This window comes from Pieris rapae, chromosome 18, assembly GCF_905147795.1.
Source record: "Pieris rapae chromosome 18, ilPieRapa1.1, whole genome shotgun sequence".
Lineage (NCBI taxonomy): Eukaryota > Metazoa > Arthropoda > Insecta > Lepidoptera > Pieridae > Pieris > Pieris rapae.
In genome coordinates, this window is record NC_059526.1 from 5,315,138 (window position 1) to 5,334,355 (window position 19,218).

A 19,218-nucleotide genomic window follows, 5' to 3' on the forward strand; every position below is an offset into this window, starting at 1 on the left:
CAATGGGACAGACAATGCTCAATCAAAAACAAAATTTAAATTTGAAAATTTATTATTTCATTTATCAATAATCTAAAGCATGCCAAAGCCCTTGGAGTAACTTATAGCTTTCATCAGTCTATCTTGAAGTTTATCTTTATTTTCATACTCCGGTAGTAAGAGAACATTAAAGCATGTATGAGCTGTGGGTAATCTATCACAATCCGGTCCATTTCTTGCGATAACTAGTTTCAAATGACTAAGGCCCCCGACTGGAACTCTGTCTGACCCAGTTGTGAATTGTAGAAGCTTTCGCTTATCCTCTAATGATAAGCTGTGAACGATGCTCCAGAAATCTTTGATTGTTTGTGATTCCACTGTGTAGCCTCCATCATATTCCGTTGATTTCTCCAGCTCATTGAAGTCGAAATCCTGAAACCATATCTCTTATAGACTCTTTTCAGAGAAATTATATGTTATGGTTGTATACATAATATTTTGTATTGATAAAAGTTGAATTATTATTTATGACTCTATCATACGCCTTTTAAATCAAACCATTTATGTCATTTAGGGCCTGTTTCACAATGTCCGGATAAGTTCCAAATAAGCTATTTACTATTTATTGGTAGGATAAAGAGTATTTTTGCGTTTCCCGACTGTCAGATGGCGCTATTCGTTATGAAACGCGAAGTTTCTTATTCGGAACTTTTATCTTCCAAATAATTTATGTGTTGCATAGCTATTTGGTACTTTATCCATACATTGTGAAACAGACCTTACGCTTACATTTTTTATTAAATATACAATTAATTTTTTCATAAAACAATTAACTACTTATAAATTATTATTACTACTATCATACCGAGAGTAACAAATGGAGGTTATTAAAAAAAAGTTTTACTTGATGTTATTGAGTTATTCTCTTTTATTTAAAGTTTTAAACTTACATTTAATAGAAATGCATTTTAAAGACCTTTAAAACAAATAACCATAGTTTCGTATTTCTAATATTAATACTTGATTAACCATACATTAGAATAGTTTTACTAAGATTTTTTTTTGTGTTAGCTCCAAATATGGCAAGATACGGCTCTAGTGTTCAGTTAAATGTTAAGTTAAGTTTATGTTATTACTAGTTTAAATTAGTGTTAATAAAAACTGCACTCATAAAATCACAGCGAAACCACAATTTAACAGACGGAAACAAAACAGTTTCTACAGTACGGACGCGGAGCACGAAGAATTTCGTAGAATGACCCGTCATCTTATGTCTTTGTCGCTCGCGCATAAACATATTGCCGTTGCGCTCACACAGATGCAGTGACCGCCGTATTCAGAGATTGTAAACCTTTTAGTCATAACCATAAAGACATGCGGTGGTGCACATGTACTTTGGTTTGTTTTGTTATAAGTAGTATATATGTTATAGTATAGTATATAAGTAGTAACGTATCTGGCGAAACATCTGATAGTTCATCAGAAATAGATGCCTCTGACTAAAATTAAATGTTTTTTTTAAGAGTATTTCTGTTTTTTTTACCAAATCTTAGTCGCAATCATAACTTTTCCTTTTTAATCATCAAGCCGTTTAGTCTAAATAAAAATCAAAGCTACCGTTTTTAATATTCGTACTTATAAAAAAAATGTTTTTAACCACTGGCAGTAGGCCCAAAGGTCATTGTACGAAATTCTTCGTGCTCCGCGTCCGTACTATATATATATTAGTTATAGTAAAGACTAACCTTACTACCACATACGAGGGTTTCCACTTCTTCCGGCCTGAAGAGTGACCCGAGCTGACTCTCATCAGTCACCATCACAAAGCCGCGACGGAAAGCCTTGAACTGCGTATCGACGGATTTGTTCAACAGAAAATCTGCATACAGATCTACGAACTCCTGCAATCGACATTAATATTTTAAAAAAATCTCCAAATAGATTGAGCCTAGACTATTAGAGCTAGTAGACAATGGGCAATGGGTATACATTGTTGCGCTCGTGAAACGTTAGTAGTGCAAGTATACTGTATTCATCTGGCTCAGTCCATATCCTAAATCACTTGGTCGCTTTTGGATTTCATCGACAAAGAAAAAAAACCGTATCAAAATGATCGTTTTTCATTTTCGTCAAAGTGCGTTTACTTTTTACGAATACGCGCGCAATGTACTTTAAAATCGATTTTACTTTAGTTTTTTGTAATTGTTTCTTTTTTGTAATGCTTATTTTGTTTAAAAATTGTTTCGATTGATATTTGTATGTCCTCTAAATGAATGTCATGTTTGCCTATAATTGCTTATCACATTTAAAATTGTATTTTGTGTTTGTTTTTACCAATGTATTAGTGTGCCGAGCGTTGGCAAACTTTATCAATAAAAAAAAATGTACAACAAAATGGCTGCTCATGTTACTTGCGCTTGACTCGAAGCGCGCGTCTATAGTTCAATAAAACCTCTTTGTTCTTACAACGCGCGTTACTAGCGCGGCTTCAAAACGCCTAATGTATACTCGCTCTTAGGGTAAGAGTCGAGTCATAGTAAACTAAAACTCCTAAATGTAAAAATCTAACACGTTTTCATATATAATATACAACGGGAGTTATATTTAAAGCCATTTTACAGTCACATGTGGCAATTGCAATACTAAAAGTCATTTAGGGATGAAATTATGTTAACATCATCAAATACCTATCCATTCCTATGCACAATTAAATAAAAATAGCTGACTGATCACCATACATAGATGTTTTTCATCTGCGAGTAAAACCGAAAAAAAAAATTTGCGCTATCAGCAGTTCCTGGCGGAACGATTTTCGATTTATTTTTAAAATATACACCTAATGTTCTGAATTCAATAAGGAAAGTAAAAACCGGTAAAGTTTGATTATTAACAAAAAATCGGATTTAATTTTGTCTGACCTCATCAAACCCATCCAGCCAATAGGCAAATGGCCTGAAAAAACTCCGAGCTGGTTTAATCAGTGTGATTTGGGACACCTCACCAACGCCACTTGGTAGTAATAGAAAAATAGGCCTTTTGAAAGGCCAGCCTAAGTTTTCTGACGTCATAAAAGTTTTGTCAGTAAGTCCTCTGAAAATATTCCCTTAAAATAGTAGTAGTAGTTTTTTTTTTAAGTAGTAGATATTAATAAATTCTTAGTATTATTTGTTGCTTTTTTTTTAATTTTGCCGTTTTTAGTTTTATTCTTTTGTTTTTCTTTTAAATGACACTTTGTCTTTTAATGCTTGTTTTCTGTTTTTTATTTAATCTGTGTAATCTGTTTTGGCTTTGTGTATTGTATAATAATATGTGTTAAATAGCTGTTGGATTAGTTATTATTAAATAAATAAATAAAATATAATTCTTAACAAACCCGTTTATTATCCTGCGTAACGAACAAACTGTCGCCATTTTCTTTAAGATCGTGGAATATGTTGTTCCCAAAAACATCCGTATAGCATATCCTAAACGTCTGATAGTACACGTCCGCCAAATCGTCTCCCACGTATTCTAACATGTCTTTGAGACCGTTGAATAATATCTGAAATCAATATTATAAAAATAAATCAGTGGCGCTACAACCTCTTTAGGTCTCGGCCTCAGATTTCTGAATGTGTTTCATGATCATTGTTAAATCTAATAGGCAAGTAGGTGATCAGTCTCCAGTGCCTGACAAACATCGTCGACTTTTTGGGTCTAAGGCATGTCGGTTTCCTCACGATGTTTTCCTTCACCGTTCGAGCGAATGTTAAATGCGCACATAGAAAGAATCTCCATTGGTGCACAGCCGGAAATCGAACCTACAACCTCAGGTATGAGAGTCGCACGCTGAAGCCACTTGGCCAACATTGCTATCAATATTATTATTATTAATAAATATTATAAATTATTAAATCAATATTATTATTAATGTTAATACCGGAACAAACGCAGGCTGCACTAGACTATCTATAGTAATTCTTTTTTGGGAAAAGGGATACTCTTCTTTAGTAAAATCCCAGAGGCTCTTTTATCTCTGCCTTTTAATTTAAGAAATGTATTAAAGAAAAGATGTCTAAAAAGGCTTACTATAAAATTAACAACTATTTAGTTGATAAAAGTGCCTGGGACTAGTGCTGGGCAGGCTTTTAAATAATTTGCAATATTTGTTTTAAAATGAGTATTGTTTGATAATTCGCCAACAGGTTCAAATTTAATGACGTGGACTAAGTGATATCTTGATGATCTTATGTTTCAAAATAAACGTATTATATTTTATTATTATATAATTTATTAAACTTATTCAAAGCAATTACTAGCTCCTATCCTAAGTTTTAGAATGAGAATTAATCTCACTTACTTTTGAACCTTCAAATACAACAAAAAAAACTTTTCTATTAAAATATGCGTTCCTAGAGATAATTAATCGTCAAATATGTTATTTAAGGGTAATATTGGCTATAATAGTATCAATTTTAGAGTATGTGGGGAACACAATAGACTTTAAATTATATAGACGTGCCCAAATAAATAAAAACGTGTTTTCCATTCTTTGCTTTTAATAACAAAACTATTTTACATAATTTATTTGTTATATTATATATTATTATACTTATATTTAAAACGGCTATATTAATTGCAAAACCTTAATTGCATATCGCCTAAACTTGTTTATGAATACGATAAATCAAATAGTTAATAGACAATTAATGTTTTACAGGAAATTAAAAAAAAACTGTAACTGGAAAATATATGTTTTGAATAGAATTGAACCTTGGGAAATGGTGAGTTTATTGAGTTAATCGTGAAAATATCGAGAAATACTTACAGGATTCCAATCAGCTAAATCTTGGAAAGATCCCTTCTTGCCCATGAGCTTTCTATAAACGACCATTGGAAAGTTAACGGCTAATATAATATTATTGTAAATGGCCAGGCCTAGTACAATTCCAATAAGCGTAAACTGAGCCTCTGTTTCAAATGACGTGGGGTTAAACCTGAAATTAAAAAATATATATTTGTAAATTATCGGAACAAATAGAATATATATGTCGCAGTGAAGTAGTTAAACCAGAGAGTTAATTGAATCTCTAGACAGTTAATTAAAAATCGATTATAGAGTCTTTCTTTTGTTAACGTTAGTTTGTTGTGTGAGTGGTTTTTTGCTTCGAATTGTTGTCTTTGGTCAAATTGTAAACATGTTGCCGCTATGATTATTTCGGTGTGATCGTGAAGAACTAAGAGCTTGAAAATTTCGTGTTTTTTATTGTAAATGGTTAGTTTAGGTTATTCTTGTTGCCTAGGAACGTTTCGTCCACTCACTTGTCTGACGGAACTTCAGCGACTTGATTGATCTTTTACTAACTGTCTAGAGATTCCATTATCTCTCTTATTTAACTACTTTACTGCGACATAATATATAACTAGATAAACCCTTAATACGTAGGGTTTATTCAAACGCTAATAATGTTGGAATTTCTTGGCAACAAATGGCGTTAATATGGCAACATTTTAACATATCATTCAACTTAACGGACTGCCACGATTTGTACTAGAAACTTCAAATGACGTGAATGTAAAAATTATTATAATTACTCCTCTATAAGGAGTGTATAAATCATGGTAGGTATTTTCGTACCAATTCATCGTCAATTCGAAAGACCCTAAATCTTTCTTATATACCAATTTTTAAAAGACCGGCAACGCAATTGCGTTTTGGCAATATCACCATGGAGTAAGGGTGATGCCGCCACCCATAGGGGCAGCTATGTTACTTGGCATCCTCCTGAGGCTTTGTGCAACATGATACTCACCATACAGTATGCGAATCTGGTTGTTGGGTAAACATTCCATAATCAGGATTGAAGATCTCCTCAACAATAAGTTGGAAGAACTCCTTACTGACTCCACCTTCATCCACGCCCTGTTCACCTTCAAACTCCACCACCAACTGTTTCTTCAGATCTAGGGCTCTCTCCATTGCTATCATTTCGAGCTGAAAACATTTTACCTCTTAATAGAAACTGCATCTGTCTGATTGCTTTATTAACTTATGTCTTTCGTCTCTCTCGGACGAATGGTATTTACGCTGTGATGAAAAGAGATAGATGATTACTCTAGTTAGAGGAGCATTAGGTTATTTGACAGCATAGAAATAAAGTAAAACACTTCACATAAACCAACTTTGTAAATATATTTGTCTAAATTCATAATTTAATTTATTTACTAATCAAGATATGACGTTGTACGTATGTAAAACGCGATAAAAAAACGACGGCATATAAATATGTAGTACGAAAATCGGAAATTCGTTGGACACGACTAACCTACAATGTTTTTAAATTTTTGTGTGAATTTGTGTTTCTTAGTTTTTTTTCTACTCATCAAGCACTGAACCAAATTTAATGAAATTTTCAAGTGAATAACTATTCCTATTTTTTATTATCCAACATAAACAATAACAGCACTAACCTCCACCAATGCATCATCAATGATGTGAGATCGTCTCACTTTGAGCCTCAAGAAAGGCATAGGCGGTGAGGCACCGACGACCGCATGTAGAAGGGAAACGCGTCTTTCCGAGTACATACGAATTCGGTTCTCATAATACAGGCCTAACGACTTAGTTGCAGCAGTAAGTATAAATGGGTATTTGAGAAACGAGAATTTCTTACCTGGAATTTTTTAAATAAATTATTACTGGAACGTGCAACTCTTATTTCAATGTTATGTATTTATTGAAAACAATGGCACTACTTAGTATTGTTTTGACGTGACAACGTCTTATAAATTGGTTTGCCGGGTGACACTTCAAGAAACTGCGTTACGCTCCGCTCACGTTATGCGCTCACAATGAGAGCGAGTGAGAGGCACGCGTCCCTTCCACTCGGGCATGGTTAGCCCGCCTAAGAGCGAGAGAGACAGACATAAAAAATGAAAGGCACGCGTCCTTTCCACTCGAGCACAGTTAGCCCGCCTAAGAGCGAGAGAGACAGACATAAAAAGTGAAAGGCACGCGTCCCTTCCACTCGAGCACAGATAGCCCGCCTAAGAGCGAGAGAGACAGAGCGAGAGAAAGAGAGTGAGAGAGATAGGCATACACACCGGTTCATGTCTTGCGCTTCTATTTCGCTTAGGCGCCTGCATACAAGTTTACACGTTGCCAGTTAATTGTAAAACAAATTATTTTACCACTCAAAGTCGTTGTCACGTAAAACTTTCGCCCGTATACCGACTTTACAGGCAACCAATTTTTTTTATTAACATAACTTTTACACATTTAAAAAAAAAACTTATAATTATTTAAACAATTTTAAATTTATCCGACGTTTCGCGTGCTTAAAAGCGTGCGTGGTCACGGTGACTGAAGACAAAAGGTGTTAAATGTCAAAAAAGTATCACAGCTGTAGAAAATGTTGTATTATCTGTATTTATTTCCCCGGAGTTGGTATCGTCGGTTAAATTTAAAATTATGTTAAAATAATTATAAGTATACAATAATACATAACTTCAATCCGTTAAAAAAGTGTTTTTCTTTTCTGTACATATCTGTTTCATGATCATTTGTTAATCTAATAGGCAAGTAGGTGATTAGCCGGTCGATGTTTGCCTTTACCGTTCAAGCGAATGTTAAATGCGCACATAGAAAGTCCATTGAGGCAAAACCGGGAATCAAATCTACGACCTCAGGGGTGAGTCACTCTAAAAACCACTCAACCTAGTGCTTAGCACTTAGCACTTTGCTTTCTGTTTCTGATGAAAAACTTACCTCCACTAATAGCAGTTTTATAATTAGCAAAATCAATATCCATCTCAATTGTATCACTCAGTGGTTCGTTGTAAAATTCTTCAAAAGCTAAATATGGTTTCCTAGAGTCTAATACATTTATACCTAATTCAACAGCTGAAATAAAACAATATTTATTAACCGCTGACATAAACTAAACACGGGTTTTAATTATTAGGATTCTCAGTTAAACAGAATTGATGGTTCAACAGAACAATTTATCTGAACCATTAAAAATCTTTAAAAAAAATCGTGTATAAAGAAAAACTTTTATTCATTCAGTATGGTTCAGTAGTTTTTAAGACACCAGACAGGTCACACCAATCTTTTTGGAAGTCGGTTAAAAAAATTTTTTTTCCCTGCCAGTGACTTTTTCTATCTCACTATTTTTTTCAAAAAAAAAAATACATTTCACTGCTTCCAATACACTATTTCACAAATGACGCGTTGGGCTAAAAATAATTACCTAAAGGGTCTTCTGGCTGAGATTGCTTTAAGTTTTTAATAGAGGTTAATGGGTACAAGTGGTCCAGGGCGTCTCCAAGTGGGTCCAACTGATTCGTGATAACCACCGGCTCTTCTCTCAACGTGTTCGATTCCATGATTCCAGCTACCATGTTTGCGTAGTACACTATCTGAATAATGTATTTAATATTATGAAGCTAAAGAGATTGCTAAACTACAAGTTCGATTTTTTTGTTAGACAGTCTATTTATCGAGAAAGGCTACATTTAAACATATCGTAACTCGATATGATAGAAATTAAAAATTATTATTAATTTAAGTAACACAATGTACACTTAAGAACTTCATTAAGAAAATTCATATTAAATGCTTCCAATTTTACATTAACTGCCAGTTCTCAGTTATTGTTAAAAAGTGAAATCGGTGCCTTGAACTCTGCTCCGTATAATTTTGTCTAAATTGTGGGGTGGTAATTGATAAAATTGTATGATTACTGGCAGTACTTGCAGTCTATAATGCGCCCACTAAACCCGCGAATGACGATGTGAATATAGATGAAGTCAATATATCTCCTACATAAACATGACAATTAACATTAAAGATACATGAGTCAATACATTTCACCACAATGTCATTCTTGTGTATTAAAAAATACTGTGTATATTTACTTATGTACACGCGTTAGAAGTTATACCTCTATGGCGTATGGGAAAGAAATAACTAAAAAACTATTAAATTTTAATATTTATCGTTAATCACTATCATGAACAAATCAAACAACAAAAAACAAATCAAATCAAAAATATTTTATTTCAATAAATAAATTATTAGTAAATACTATCAGCGTGGTATATGAAATTGATTTAAAAACACCAAAATAATATTTATTTATTCACACTGTTTAATTGTACTGTTACGAAACACGTGTTCTAAATATAAAAATACTAGAATATACAACTTGAACATAGTTATCGATTTCCATGCCACCTAGACCTAACTTTACTATGTCGAATTTAGGTGTTGGTGTGCGCGCGCATCGTAAAAATTCATTCTCATCATTTTTCTCCATCACGCCAGAAAAAGTATAACTTCAATTACGATTCCCATTCTAATCGTATGTGTTTACATACGATTATATAGTATTAGTTACTTAGTATAATAAAAACGATCGTGTATACGCGGATTAGAAACTACCCTCATAATTTTTTAACGAAATCCCATTCATAACCAATATATTTTATCTATGAAAAGTTTGATAAATCTTCACTTACTTTCATAAGTTTGGTTGCTCTGGTAACACTCTGATCGTCTTGCAGCTGGTAACCCGAAGTGTAGTTCGTCGATATGACCCTTAGGGTAATCAATTGTTGTAACGTTTCTAGAATATGTCGTAGACTGTCTTTGCACTGTTCCCCCCAAATACGAGCCAACTTAGCTTGACCTGTTAAATTTAAACTTTTTACATCTTTTTATATATATGACAAATACTTAAATGATCCAAATCTTTGGGATTGATTTGCTCCAGTTCAAACAATTTGTATGACTCAAAACTTAGGGATTAAAAAGGGTTGCAGAAAGTTTCTTGCCCTTAATGTAAATTTACAATTAATTTAATTTTTTTGACATTCATAAGTGTACTTGTTTATCAATATGAATAAAGATTTTGAGTTTTACACAAATATTTTATATAGTAACCCGCCATCTATGGACAGTAATGGAAAACGGCAATTCCAATAAATCAAATTCAGTCAAAGTTTAGGTTAGCAAACATTATATTGAAACTAAGATTCTACCCATTTTCAAGTTTCATAATGATGTAACTACTATAGTTATATATACTTAGTTAAGTAGAAAACACATACAACAATCCGCCTGTAAAATAAATACCTTTAACAGGTAAATGTTCTGCAGCGTTGCAGAGTGCAGGCAAAGCGACCTCTAAGTAATCACTACAGCCAAGATCTCTGACTTCAAATGCAATCACAAAGCAGTTAATGATATCATCCAGTTTCAACATTTTGGTCATCTTCATATCCAATTGTAAATACTCGGCCAACGTGGCCAGAATTATTACAAATGCAGAGCTGTACTGTACTGATGGTACCTGTGAATGAACTACTTTGTTGTTATCCAAGTATTGAGAAGATTGATTTTATTTTGTTTGAAACTCAAATTTTAATATACAAACAAAACAAAATCAATACATGACTTTGTTCTACATCACGGGAAATTTTGTATTACAAACATTACATTGTAATTAAAATTATAATAATTTTGGTGTTTTCAGTGGTTTAATGGAAGAGATCAAACGATAAGGCCGCCAGTTGCTTTCCTTTTCATTTAACTGTATTCAATTTTTAAATTCATGTGTTCATTTATTTATTTATTATAAATAAATTTATAATATGTACTTGAACGGTATTAAATAAATCTCTGCATTTTGATTTAACCAAAAACTAATAAAGGAGCAAATGTTCAAGATACTATAATCAAAGCATAGTTGATTTAAGATTTATTTGAATCTAGCAAAGTCAAAGGTTTTTTAAGAGTGTATAAGACCATTCTTACTTTTGAAAGATATTCAAAAGCTCGTCTACATGAGGCTACATCCAATGTAGGTCCTGAAGCACTATCCACATCCTTATCAGGGTCACTAGATGAACACATCGCTTCAGATTCTTTATCTGAAATTCATTCATTCATATTAATAATGGATATCGAGACATCAGCAACAATGTTAAAATTCAATCTAATTCAATGTTACTGTTATATTTGGATACTTAAGATATTTTAAATTAAGACTTATATAAATAAAACAATGATTGGGTGTTCTTTAATTTGGCCAATAACCCAGCACACACTGGCAACTGTCTAGAAAGTCTATACTACAGAGTCCCTTTTCCTCATTATTTACTTTGCTCTAGTATCAACTGCATATAGATTTAGTATAAAAATATAATATTTGAACTCTCACCTTGCTTGTTTTCTTTAGCACTATTTGATACATTATTATCCACTTTGATAAAACTTCTAGCTAATATTAAGGGCTTGGTAAAAGTTCTAGCAATGGCACTTATTAAGGCTTCCGGAGATTTGTTCTTGATACATTCATCACACAACTCATATATTTTTTCCTCTGTCAGTGGTGCACCATCTGATATTGACAATGGTTATTATTTATTATATGATGGGTTATCTTAGTACTAATAATGAATAATTAATAACATATATTTATTGTTTAAAGCACTCTTATATTATTTTACATTAGAAATATGTTATATAAACAGCATCTTTCACTTACTATTATGACTTAGATTCTTATAATCAATAATTGGAGATACACTTTGACTAGTTTCTGCTTTAGAATTACCACCCAAAATTGGTGATGAACTAGAGGAAGGGCTTTCCAAGTTCTTATCATCTTTATTTGCTTTTTCTGCATTTTCGGTAGTATTGTTGCTATAAAAATAAGGATGAATAATATGTAGTAAAGCCCATTTTCAGTTTATATAAGCTCTGAGAATTGCACATCATGTAGTATTTTAACAAATATTACCCAGTGCTAGATTCATGGCAGGCTTCAATACGGGGAATTTTGTTAGGAAGGCTATCACATAAACGAGCTTCTTTGTAAAACAATTTAATGGCTTCAGCAGCTGCTTCATTTGGAGTTAAATTGCGTGCCTGAAAAATAACTCATATATTTACAGTCCATTTATTTTTTTTATAAAGTAAGTATATTAATACCTCTCCACTTGAAGCACAGTATTTATTGTCACAGTTAGGATTCCCACAGCCATCTACCAACTGATAGAAATATCTCTCAATTAACTGTTTGGCAGCTGCTCTTTTCATTATGTCTTGAGTATTATTTGGACCTGAATCTGCACATAAAATTGGTGTAGATTCTTCTTGAGAACACTCTGGGGTAGGATCGGAATTTGACGATGATGCTTCGCTCCCCCTAAATATATAATATTACTGTGTCATGGTGAAGTAAACAAAACAAAGAAAGTCAAATAATAATAGCTTAACCTACACGTCTTTAGCAATCACAAATAAACAGATATAATAATAAAAATGGGGATTAGGAAGGCAAATTAAATTAATAATTACATACGTATAGGAAAATTAAATTTGTAGAATTACCTTGAAGCTTCGTCAGTTTCGGTTTTAGAGTTCATAGAAATTATTGAAAAATAACTTATATCATCTAACCACAATTTATAAGAAAAATAAATAAATTAAAGAATTAATTCAGATTTTATTTTAAAACAAATAATACTGCAGAAACTAGGACTGCACTTGATCCTAAAAAATTAACACTTCTTCATCCATTTTGAATGAAAATTCAATTTTATCTTTGAAGTTTCTTATTAGATGTGAAGTGTGAACACAGACACAGAGTACAATTTGTATGTTCACGATTGACATATTTTGGAAAGTCATAAAAAAATAATAATAATTTTCCTGTTAAAAAAATAATAAGTATTATTATACTAGCGACCCGCCCCGGCTTCGCGGCTGTAAATACACTACAGAAAATCTGTGAACGTTGTATATAATAATGAGGGTTATCCATAAGAGATAGACATATACCATCAAGGACTTTTCTGTAGACCTTTTCAATATGTACAATACTTAGTACATTATTTTGATAAAACTCGTAGGGTTCAGCCTGGGTTTGCAATGTAAGCGGAAAAAATGTAATTATTTACGACATCACATTAGAAACCTCAAAAATAACAGTACTTACTCTATTACTTAATAGTGGTAATAGTGGTAACATATAAACCTTCCTCTTGAATTATTCTATCTATTAAAAAAAAACCGCCTCAAAATCCGTTGCGTAGTTTCAAAGATATAAGCTTACATATTTAAGGGACATAGGGACAGAGAAAGCGACTTTGCTTTATAATATGTAGTGATAGTGATAAGACAGCATATAATAGTGAGTTGAGAGCAATATGTTAATGTTGGTGAACTTAATCTGTGATGCATCTCTCGCTCCGGTCAGTATAGACTGTCAAGTATAAGTTGGCGTTCCAGTGGCGGCGCCTCCTACAACCCTCTGTGTTGCCACTTTTTTTGTTTAGTTTGGATTGATGGATATTCTTAGATATTACATTAAAGGTAAATAAAAAAACTTAATAACAAAAAATTATTTTTTATAGTAATTATGGTCTGTTAGAGGCATTATTCCTTCCATGAATTCTTCAGAGTCATCTGTGTCAGAAGAATCTGAGTCGCTGCTATTCAAATCAATTAAAAATGGTTCCATTACTGTTTCAAGGCGGTTGTCTGTCATACGATAATTATTTTCAACATTTATAACGTGATTACAGTGTTTCTGCCATTCTTCAGCAGTTATTTTGGAAAATGCACTATGGATTCTCTGTTCCATGTTTTCAGAGAGGTTCACGGTTCTGTCAGAAACACCTTAAATAAAACAAAAAATATTTTAAGTTATCCATCAATCACATTTACTTTCAAAAGCAATTATTATTTTTCCCTAAATTTGGGGATATAAATATCACTTTTAACTGGCAATACTTTACCTGTCAAAGCCGCTGTTCGAGCATTCACTTGTTGAAATGGAATAATCGGCCCATTGTTACGTTTCTCCTCTTCACAAAAACGTTTTACAGCTAGAATAATTTCTCTAGCTGCACTCCGCACTACTTTTGGCATGTTTCGTAATGATTTTTACACTTTAAAACACAAATTATTAGCACCGACACACGTGAGGCTACCAAGCTGTTAGAACTGTCAACACAACTGTCAAAATTAGTACCTTTTTCTGCCACACGCCAACTTACACATGACAACCTATAGGGCCGTAAATTTAAAAAATTCAAAGTTTTAATAGTGGAAAACAAGCTAATGTTTATTTTTGACCCAGCCTGACACATCCCATCCCTATATTTGATACTAGTTTTATATCTTGATAGCGAAAAATTAATTATATATTATATTTATATTGTAAAAATTATAGAGGTTTGGACAAATTATTTATTATTATACTGTAAGTGCACACACAAATTATATAGTATCTAATGTAATATAAGGTTTAAAAAATAGTCAACACTTCATGAACACTACAATCTACACTCAATGTAACACTTCTGTAGGTTTTTCCCAAATGTCATTGTCAATGTACTAAGAATTTGATATTGAATATTGATACATGAAACATGAATTTGTCAGTATAATTAAACTAATACATATATTTTTTAAATCAATAATTAATTTCAAAACATATTAGTGAATATAACTTTATTATTACATTATACACAGTGCATTACCGAAGTCCTTTATATTATTTTTGCCTAAAAGTCTGCGATTAAGAATATTTTGGAAGTCACTATGACGGATGTTTTACCTGCCGAAGAAACTAAACAAGATCGAGTTGTAACAATACTTAGAGGCTTTCAAATGTATCCTTTTTATATTCTTCACTATTACAGTAATTAAAAGCACTTCCATTGTACCCTAAAATAATGTTTGACTTTAGAAGATGTATACTTATATATCATTTAATATATATTAGTCACTAAAATTATTGTGTGCAAAGAGGGATTAAATACTACCCAAAGCAAACACTTTCCTTTTAGAGCCAGATGGGTAGTACTCTTTCGTTTTTATTTTCTATGAAATGTTATATACAATGTTTTCCTGAAACATTTATAGAAATTGGATGAACCTACGTGATGCTGATACAGGTATTTATAAGTCTAGGTTGACATCCTGTTAACATTAGATTCTCTAAAATAGGCACAGAACTACACAAACACAAATAAAACTACACTAAACTATGTTAAAACTCTCCAGAAATTAATAAAAATAAACATAGATGTTTAAAAAAAAGTATTTTATTTATGCCATTGCTGACACTGATTTAATAATAATAAGTGCCTTTGTGTAGATAAAGTTACAACAATATTAAAATTTACAAAAATATAGTCAGTAATCATTTTTCATCATTGTGTTGCCTCATATCCTGCTTCATATTTCTCATTTTGTTAATCAGGTTTGCTTGCAATTTGTACCTTTTGTACTGGTCTTCCCTACTCTATTTTGTATTTCATAGTTACAACATAAACAATGTAAGACTCTTTGTGTTTGTTATATTAACAATACATGAAAAATAATTATAACTACTTGACAGTACAATTTGTAGTGGTTATGGAATTTATGGGTTTCAGGTAAGATTCTCTGGCAGCATAATGAAGACATGTCAAGTCCAGAAGTGGAGCATGAAGCAAGGGTACCTAAGCGTATTCTCAAGTGTAGAGTTGTTTCCCGCGAAATGAACTTTAGCTCAGTTGAGTCTATGGAAAGATTCAGACTGGAACAAGTGAGTTATCCTTACAATGTCCATAGAAAATAAAAATAATTCTTATATTACATCTTAGTCTATAAAACCTAATTATGCTTTCTTTTCTCACAATGTTAACCCTCACAAATTTTGTTGTGTTTTGTATATATTATATAGAATGTACTGTAATGTAATATGTCTTAACTAATATATATAATAACAACTTCAGAAAGTGCTGTTTAAAGGGCGTTGCTTAGAAGAGTGGTTCTTTGAATTTGGGTATGTTATACCCAATTCCACTAACACTTGGCAATCCATAATAGAATCTGCTCCCGAATCTCAAATGATGCCAGCCACTGTTCTAAAGTAAGTATAGGTTTTCAAACGTTTCTTATTCTGTGTAGATTGCGCATATTGTATAAATTTTTATTAATGGTATATGTATAAAATTGTTGTATGCCCAGATATTTCATGCATTAATTAGCAGACAGCATAGTTTATAAAAACAGCAGACACCTAAGATATACAATAGCTGTCTATATGTGTTCTTGATTATGTTTTTCTTATTATGCAAGTAGGTAATCAACCTTCTTTATTTGACACAAGGACATTTTTGGGTCTAATACTGTTTACCTCACAAAGGTTTAATTTTTACTTAACCTCACAAAGGTTTAATTTTTACTTAACCTCACAAACTAGAAGGAAAGTCCATTACATAGTAGTGATTTGAATGCATGAGACGAGTCGCACACTCAAGTTATTGGGCTAAGAGTATATTTTACTAAAATGACAATATATTTACAGCAATATTCTAATGGTAACATTTATAATTTCAGTGGAAATGTTGTGATTGAAACAAAATTCTTTGACGGAGATCTCCTTATTACTACCTCTAGAGTGAGGTTATTTTACGTTTAACATGGAATATAGACTAAGCACACATCAGCATTTGTGTATGCATTTGACAGGCCTTATTTACAAACAAATATTTTTCTTACTACTGAATTTTCACTTATATATAGTTTTAATAGTCTATACATTCCTGGCTCAATTTTAATGTTTTGGTTGAAAACATGTTTATTAATTTGATATATGCAATCCAGAGTTGTTCATAAAACTATGGCAAGGCCGTATGTATTGGAAAAATATAAATAAAACATTCCATAATATTAAAATTAAATCAAACACATTTATTGTAAAGTAAATAAGGCCTCTAAAGGAGTTTGTAATTATTTTCTAGTCAGTTTGGAATTGTATGTATAAGCTTAACATAGCGGCTTTTATAAGAAGAACAACAATCCAACAAATATCTTTGTTTAATTTACATTTCAAAGTAGTAGACATAATATGCTACAGCTTCCATTTTACAAAATACACATCTTAATTTACCTAGTAAAATTAAATTTCCTACTATTAGTAAAAATTGCATGTCAATCATATGAATATATTTTCTAATAAAATTGTCCACTATGTATTTACTGTGTAGTGTAATTAATGTAATTATGATACTGAAATCTCATTTAATACTTGGAAGGCAACTCTGTACTATATTGTTGAAACATTTCTTGCTCATTTTTAAATTCACAGATTTTATTAAAAAATTTAAACACTAGAATGTAGTATTATTAAGAGAATTTCACAGTATTCTATTATATATTTTTCCTATGAATAATGTCTAAGTCTATCGATCTAAGTTAAAAAATAATTAAAGGTAATTTGTTTTTAACATTATATAGTTTTAAAGTAAATAGTATATTTTACATAAACCTTTTTTATTTAAATTTAGTATATGTATGTGTATATATATTTTACCCAAAAGATTTGCACAACTTATGTTGAGTGTTAAACTGTAATAAATAGTGGATTAACTAAAGTAACACAGTTTTTTTTATCTATTATTAATATTGAAAATCACAACGACTGGTTTAAATACTGTTGAGGACAATTTATGGTGATGATGGAGCAAGATTGGTGATTAAAAATAGTGATGGTGAGTTTTATGCCAGTTTTCGCCCGCTTAACTTTGATATGGGTAAATGTAAATAAAGATTATTTTAATATTGACGTTTTTATCTTAATTAAATTTGATTAAAATGAACTGTTTTACGTTCACTGCATTCTTCCTTATATCTTAACTGACCATATTTGGGGCAGTATTTGTAAGTGAAACACCGTTTAAGTGTACTTGGTTATCTATATGAATAAAGTTTGAGTTTGACCTACCCACAGAAGTATTTCCGAACTAATTCAACTTAGGGTCGTTTAAAAAAAGGCCGGAAAAATTCGTAAAGGCCGGCAACGCACTTTCGAGCCATCTGACAGCCTTTACACATTAAAATACGAGGCTACGTCGAAAAGTGATATCTAAGCTTATCAATCAAAATGTCATCATGCTTCTAGCCACTAACTGTAGATGTCGCTACAGGGTCTGGCTAAAGAATGTCGACATTGTAATTAGTAGTTTAGTAAGAGCTTGTCATCATTTATTAACCCCATCAAAGGTTTAGCAAATTTTCAGTTACTAGATCAGTCATATTTTAGAGCATTACATAGATAGTACTTATAATAATAAACTGGAAATGTCAATTATGTAAATAATGTTATTTATACGTTAAAGAAGTTTTTAAGTAAATCGAATTTTTTGTTTATACCATCGTATACGATATATTATATAAATTATACCGTATTTTTAATTACAACAGTTACCCTGATGCTTTCGCTCAACGATTTAGTATCGCAATACAGCGAGGAAATGCTGCCAGCATTAAAGGTACTGTCGGGACCAAACAATTTAAATTTATTTTAATTTTCTATATATGTTTAATTATTATTATGTAGATTAAGAATATTGTAAAATACTAATGTGCGTGTAGTAATATAAATTTGTTGCTCCGCCCCGGCTCGCCCATGAATATTGTTAATAAAAATATTACCGATGTAGTCGGGGCGTAATTCCCGACGCGTTAAATAGTAGCAGTGATACATAAAGTCCCTGGACACTATGGCAGGGGAGTAGAGCGAAAATTTCAACAAAAAAAAATATAAATATATAAATTTGTTTCTATAATATTGAATGTTTGAATATGATATATAGAACAGAGGAATCAGTCGCGCACGTAGTCCTGGAATGCAAGGCTGTGGCTAAACAATGTGCAGGAATCCTCGGAACAGTGAGGTCGATCCGTGAAGCCTGTAAAATGGCCAGGAGACTTCTGTGCTTCTGGAAGGAGCTGGGCTGGCTTAATTAGCCAGGGCTTTACGCACAAGGGACCTATTGAGCGTCTAAGTGCGGAAACAGAGTCCACATACATATCTTATATCTTTAAACGAGCAATTCTTGTAAATATATATCCAACGATTTTCATGAAATTTAGTATACGGGGAGTTTCGGGGCCGATAAATCGATCTAGCTAGGAATAAATGATAGAAAATAACAAAAAGGAATCTCAAATCTGTGCTTTGTAAAACTGTTATGTTATGTTTCTGTTTATATGTGTATTCCGTTTTGGCTTTTGTGTGTAATGTAATTGTTTGGTTATTGTTTAATGTATTAGCTGTAGGAATACTTAAATAAATAAAATAAATAAATAAAATAAAAAAGGTCGTGTTTGAGTAGTCCCAATTTAAACTGAAAAATGTATCTTCCTGACATCTATCGGCGAATAATAATACTATTTTTTGTTTAAATTGC

General features: G+C 31.9%; 2 protein-coding genes across 2 annotated transcripts; one reads left to right on the top strand and one right to left on the bottom strand.

Annotated features, from left to right (window-relative positions):
• Positions 1–34: 34 nt before the first annotated feature.
• LOC110994493 (ubiquitin-protein ligase E3A) lies at positions 35–12,566 on the bottom strand. Its single transcript, XM_022261156.2, has 16 exons — positions 12,359–12,566; positions 11,957–12,173; positions 11,766–11,893; positions 11,511–11,668; positions 11,184–11,363; positions 10,778–10,893; positions 10,097–10,313; positions 9,481–9,650; positions 8,211–8,379; positions 7,727–7,861; positions 6,430–6,632; positions 5,772–5,953; positions 4,787–4,955; positions 3,353–3,520; positions 1,725–1,880; positions 35–411 (listed from the first exon to the last, which is right to left on the bottom strand). The coding sequence occupies exons 1-16, from the start codon at positions 12,391–12,393 to the stop codon at positions 73–75; spliced, it is 2,742 nt and encodes a 913-aa protein (XP_022116848.2). The 5' UTR covers positions 12,394–12,566; the 3' UTR covers positions 35–72.
• A 1,881-nt stretch (positions 12,567–14,447) lies between these two features.
• LOC110994521 (retinal rod rhodopsin-sensitive cGMP 3',5'-cyclic phosphodiesterase subunit delta) lies at positions 14,448–17,591 on the top strand. The gene is made up of 5 exons (XM_022261199.2): positions 14,448–14,646; positions 14,900–14,931; positions 15,415–15,566; positions 15,757–15,893; positions 16,364–17,591. The coding sequence occupies exons 1-5, from the start codon at positions 14,576–14,578 to the stop codon at positions 16,443–16,445; spliced, it is 474 nt and encodes a 157-aa protein (XP_022116891.1). The 5' UTR covers positions 14,448–14,575; the 3' UTR covers positions 16,446–17,591.
• The last annotated feature ends 1,627 nt before the right edge of the window (positions 17,592–19,218 follow it).